Source organism: Hyperolius riggenbachi, chromosome 10, assembly GCF_040937935.1.
Source record: "Hyperolius riggenbachi isolate aHypRig1 chromosome 10, aHypRig1.pri, whole genome shotgun sequence".
NCBI classification, from domain to species: Eukaryota; Metazoa; Chordata; class Amphibia; order Anura; family Hyperoliidae; genus Hyperolius; species Hyperolius riggenbachi.
In genome coordinates this window covers 283,010,462-283,016,128 of record NC_090655.1, presented here as the reverse complement: position 1 = coordinate 283,016,128, position 5,667 = coordinate 283,010,462, and the positions used below count along the sequence as shown (strand labels likewise).

Below are 5,667 nucleotides of genomic sequence, written 5' to 3'. Positions count from 1 at the left end.
ATTAGGCCTGAAAGATAAATCGAATTTAAATCGCAATCGCAATCACCAAGATCACAATTTCAGAATCGTCAAAGCGGCGAATATCTCGATCACATCATTTCCACAAAAGGAAGTTTGAAGAAGCGCCTTCAAACTTTCCCAAAGTCCCAGTGCCCGCAGCGTTGGACATACCTTCCATCCTCTATCGCCCTCTGGTGCTTGGCAAAACTTCGGGTTCCTGTATGTCACATGATATACAGGAAGTATGCCGTGTATTAGAGCCTGCAGGAGGCAAAGTGGATAGACGGGCAACGCTGGACTCGTGCTTGAAGCTATGTCCAGAACTGATGCAACTTGGGGACAGAAGAGGCACAGAGAGAGACACAGAGGGGGCACAGAGACACAAAGGAGGCAAGAGAGAGACCCAGAGGAGGCATGAAGAGGCAAAGGGGGCACAATGAGAGACAGGGACAGGCACAAGGGGGGGGGGGGGGGACAAAGCTTGATTTGAAGGAAATAGTGAATTGAAATCGTAATTTTGGACAGAAATCGCTCAATTCAATTTTTTCCTAAAATCGTTCAGGCCTACTTGGCATTCTCTTGATGAGCTTCAAGAGGTAGTCGTCACCTGAAATGGTTTTCACTTCACAGGTGTATTGGATTCATATAGCACCAACATATTACACAGTGCTGGATGATAAATAAGATTACAGACAATGATAATAGGGTTAACATGCAACACACTGCAGGTAATAAGCAGTAACATACACAATGCCAGATCATGCACTGGAGTAGTAGTCCCTGATATTCAAGTTCACGTTATTCTGTGGGCAGCAACAATCAGATGCCACCAACAGAAAGCTCTGTTTGATTCATTTGGGTGATAAGTTGTATGTCTGTGCAGCGAACTGTTAAAGCTGCAGAGTGCTGAATTGTAAAAAATGGCCTGGTCACCTGGGGGTGTAGGCCTGTGGTCTTTGAGAGGTTATAAACACAATACAAACATAACTGGCTTTTGTGGTAAAAAAAAAAAAAAAACTGTTAAAGGACTTACGAGCCCAAAAACTTTAAAAAAGTGAAGTACCTTAATTACGATTAAATGCACGGAGGACGCCATCTGCGCCCTCCGTGCAGTTCCGCTGGGTCCCTGCAGTGTAATAGCCCCCCGTGCCGCTCCGGACCCCACAGACGGGGTCGGGCTCTCCTTCCTCTCCTAATATGGCCGCCGGAGCTGGCCGCGGCTGCGCAGTCCGCATACACATGAGTGCGGCTGTGCAGCTCTATGGCCTCCCCCCCCCCCCCCCCCGATCCATGCACAGTATCGTGGGGGGAGGGCCCTAGAGCTGCGCAGCCGCACTCACGTGTATGCGGACTGCGCAGCAGCGCCCAGCTCCGGCGGCCATATTAGGAGAGGAAGGAGAGCCCGATCTTGTTAGAAATCTAAGAAATCACGCAGGAAAGCGTTCTTATCCATGTTCCGAATGTGGAAAATCTTCCCGTGTCAAATCAAATGTTATTAAACATCAGAGAATTCACACAGAAGAGCGTCCACATTCATGTCCAGAGTGTGGGAAATGTTTCACGCAGAAAGGTAGTCTTATTATACATCCGAGAAGTCACACAGGAGAGCGTCCACATTAATGTCCAGAGTGTGGGAAATGTTTCACGCAGAAAGGTAGTCTTATTATACATCCGAGAAGTCACACAGGAGAGCGTCCACATTCATGTCCAGAGTGTGGGAAATGTTCCACACAGAAAGGTAGTCTTATTATACATCCGAGAAGTCACACAGGAGAGCGTCCTTTTACATGTTCTGAATGTGGGAAATGTTTCATTCGTAAATGTATTTTTGTTAGACATCACAAAGGAGAGCGTCCTTATTCATGTCCAGAGTGTGGGAAATGTTTCAGACAGAAAGGTAATCTTACTACATATCAGAAAAATCATGGGTGAGCGTCCTTTAACATGTTCTGAATGTGTGAAAAGGTTGTCAGAAATTTGTTTTTCTTAGACATGACATGAGACACAAAGGAGAGCGTCCTTATTTGTGTTCAGAGTGTGGGAAATGTTTCAGTCAGAAAGCTAGTTTTATTGAACTTCAGAGAAGTCACACAGGAAAGCGTCCTTAGTCATGTCAGGAGGAAAGTTACAGTCAGGCAGCTTATGAAGCTACGGGGAAACAAGCACAAGTCTCCTGGAAGCACATATTATTAGAGCAGCAGCAATGACGTGGCCTCACAGTGCTGGAACTACACTACAGATGTCACCTGCTCTACACTCAGGACTTTCTCCAAGCTGGGGACTCACCCTAACCTCTCATTTCTTGCTGATCATCTCAGAGTACATATGCTAGAAGATTACTGGGGAAGACTAGAGTTATTAGTTACCTGGTAACATTGTTTCCAGTAATCTTCCAGGACAAGGTCCCCCCCCGAGGCTTGCCTGGTCACCTGCTAGGAGTCAGACTGTATGCCCATATGACTGACATATAACCCAACTCATTGTTTACAGCGGCGGAGCGCATATGGAGAGTGCGTCTGCTGCTTATACAAAGGGAGCTGAGTGCCATGCGCTCCAGTGATGGCAGAGACAGGCCGAGACCCAGAGGCATGCGCTCCAGTGATGGCAGAGACAGGCCGAGACCCAGAGGCATGCGCTCCAGTGATGGCAGAGACAGGCCGAGACCCAGAGGCATGCGCTCCAGTGATGGCAGAGACAGGCCGAGACCCAGAGGCTTGCGCTCCAGTGATGGCAGAGACAGGCCGAGACCCAGAGGCATGCGCTCCAGTGATGGCAGAGACAGGCCGAGACCCAGAGGCTTGCGCTCCAGTGATGGCAGAGACAGGCCGAGACCCAGAGGCTTGCGCTCCAGTGATGGCAGAGACAGGCCGAGACTCAGAGGCTTGCGCTCCAGTGATGGCAGAGACAGGCCGAGACCCAGAGGCTTGCGCCTCAGCGGGGGTCTCGGCGTTCCGCCACCATGAGCAGCCAGTGGATCTTACACCCCCGAGGACTGGAGCTCCACACCTGTGCTTTAGGCACTGTTAACATTTGTCAAATTGCATGCATGTTTTGCATGCAAATTTGCCTATTAATTTAAAACCAGTTTCGGTCAGTGGGATAGTTAACACTAAGGCCTCTTTTCTACGAACTGTTTACAGGCAGTGAAATGCCTCTCAAACTCTCACAACTGCTTACTGCTGCCTGGTAACTGCTCACTGCTGCTGCCTGGTAACTGCTTACTGCTGCTGCCTGGTAACTGCTCACTGCTGCCTGGTAACTGCTTGCTGAGCACACAGCTCAACAGTTTGTGGAAAAGAGGCCTAAAGGAGCTATTTTCTTTGGTTACTCTTTTGGGCACGTTCCTTTAATTTTTCATCTCCTTAGTGAACATTACATATTTACTTTATTGTTCACATTGCAGCGCTGCTTTCATTCATTCGCCCAGCTACGGTACTCATCATACCTAAATGATCTATGTCTTGTTTTTGGTTTGTTTTTTTAGGGCCAAATTAGGGTTTTTGTGTATTTGTTTTTTTTTTGTTTTACTATTTTCTATGCATTTTAAAGGGGTGAAATTGAAGAATGACAATGTCTTCATTAAACAATGCTATTGTAGATAAAACTCACACATGTTGTTTGCCCATTTGTCCTGGTTATTACAACATTTAGGTTATGTTACTAGTACAATGACATTATTGTATTTAGAAATAAAGGTGTATTTGTTTTCCATGTTGTGTTTTTCTCCCTCGTTGTAATCTATTCATAATTACAAACCCTTATTTGCAAAAACAGTAATACACCCTCATGGCAACATATTTCAAAAGCAAAGTAACAATAATTTATGACCTATACTTTTATTTATTTTTTGGGGATGTAGGATTGAGTTTTTACCTTCCTATTTGTTATGCGACGGGTCCGAGCTGAAAGACGCATCAAAATTTATTCCACACCTCATTTTGATTACGTTAAGTCACCTATACGTCATTTGATAACAAACTTGATGCACAACATTCCATTATTTTCAGGCCGGTTTCACACTGTATTTTGGTGTCAGCGGTGCGGCACGCCCACCGCACCATCAAAAACAGGCCTTCAGGAAATACCGCGTTACTATGCGGTATTCCCCTTCTGGCTTCTGGCCAAACAGGAAGTACAGTAAGGTGTTGGGGAAGGTAGCAGGCACCTCATGGGAGGGTAGGTGGCACAGTATGGTTTAGGAGGAGGGTAGCAGGCACCTCATGGGAAGGGTAGGTGGCACAGGATAGTGTAGGGGAGAGGGTAGGTGGCACAGAATGGTGTAGGTCTTGGTGGTCTTGTGGCTCCACTCCCCTTGCTCTTCCTGTTGGTCCCCCTTTACACTTCCATTGATATGCCTGGGGGTTATGAGTATTAATTAGTATTTATATAATGCTGACATCTTCCACAACGCTTTAAATAGAACATAGTCTTGTTAATAATGACTTCAAAAAGGTTTGGAACCACGGACATAGACGGTTGATGTGGCAAACAAATTGGCCATGGTTAAGGCAACCATATATCTAGCGATGATGAGCCGAACAAAATACAAATCTCTCTGTAACCGAATTTGATTTAGGAATCTGATTAGAGAGAGATTGATCAGCTGGCCATACACTGAGGCCGATCACCGGTCAATTTCATGCAGAAATGCCACTGTAACATTGCTGAAATTGATCACGAATTGGCCTTGTGACACTGCATCTGACCATCTCGCTTGTGGTACTATATCCCCCATAATGTTAAATGTCCTCCCCTCCCCCCCATTGCAAGTTATACATAACCTCTCCGCCGTGCCCGCCTCTTGTCCTCTGCTGGCTCCTGGCTTCCTCCATTCTCCGTACACGCATGCTCCACGTGGTTGCCTAGTAACATGCCCGCGTGTGTGACATCTGACATCACACGCGCGTCCTTACTAGGCAACCACGTGGGTCACAATTGTCAGGAGAACGGAGCCAGTGGAGGATACGGACAGGTAATGTATCACTTGCACTGGGCAGTGGGGGAACATTTAACATTAGGGGAGAATACACCAGTCGCATTGTCAGTCGTGCATGCACTTGTCGCCACAGATTTTCATCCAATTCGATTATAATAATATAATTGGATGGTCGATCATCCACCAAGTCATCTGATGTATGGTTACCTTTACTGCACAGGTGCACAAGGCATTGCTACAGGTGGTAAGTGTATACCACATTCGAATTACAAGACTTCAAAGGAACAATTACAGTGTTCTCGTAACTATTGTTTGAAAGTATTTTGAGGTTGCAAGTACTGTCTAGCCAGCAATTACATTTTCACACCCCTTTGGAGCCTCAATGAACATTGTACACAAAAAAGTCATTGTTATGAAAATGCTGGAACCGATAACAAGTAGCCATTGTTTTGTGGCCTTTTGAAGGGACAAGTAACCTGTTTGCAACATTAGAATATGTCTGACAGCGTACTCAGGGTATGTGTACAAACACCAGCTGAGAGCACTCCAACAACTGTGGAATAACTACTTGTTATGGTCAAGAGGGAACACCAAAAGGAGACCAACTTGGAAGGGCAGGGGAGAACAGAAGCGGAACGCCGTGGCTGTGACCATGGATGCAACAGGATCCCCTCCGTTGCAGATGCCCATCTTGCCAGGTCGTCATCGCCTGCGCAAGCACGTGTCCGTGT

The 5,667-nt window shown here is 46.5% G+C and overlaps 1 protein-coding gene across 1 annotated transcript; it reads left to right on the top strand.

Annotated features, from left to right (window-relative positions):
- The first annotated feature begins 1,344 nt into the window (after window positions 1-1,344).
- LOC137537253 (zinc finger protein 418-like) lies at window positions 1,345-2,108 on the top strand. The gene is made up of 3 exons (XM_068259343.1): window positions 1,345-1,570; window positions 1,628-1,897; window positions 1,966-2,108. The coding sequence occupies exons 1-3, from the start codon at window positions 1,345-1,347 to the stop codon at window positions 2,106-2,108; spliced, it is 639 nt and encodes a 212-aa protein (XP_068115444.1).
- The last annotated feature ends 3,559 nt before the right edge of the window (window positions 2,109-5,667 follow it).

Excerpts from the sequence above, each read along its gene's own strand:
- LOC137537253 (XM_068259343.1), top strand. The coding sequence starts at position 1,345 with ATGCGGACTGCGCAGCAGCGCCCAGCTCCGGCGGCCATATTAGGAGAG. Across the intron at positions 1,571-1,627 it reads GAAATGTTTCACGCAGAAAG|AGTGTGGGAAATGTTTCACG; the intron begins GTAGTCTTATTA and ends ATTAATGTCCAG. Across the intron at positions 1,898-1,965 it reads GAAATGTTTCAGACAGAAAG|GTTGTCAGAAATTTGTTTTT; the intron begins GTAATCTTACTA and ends ATGTGTGAAAAG.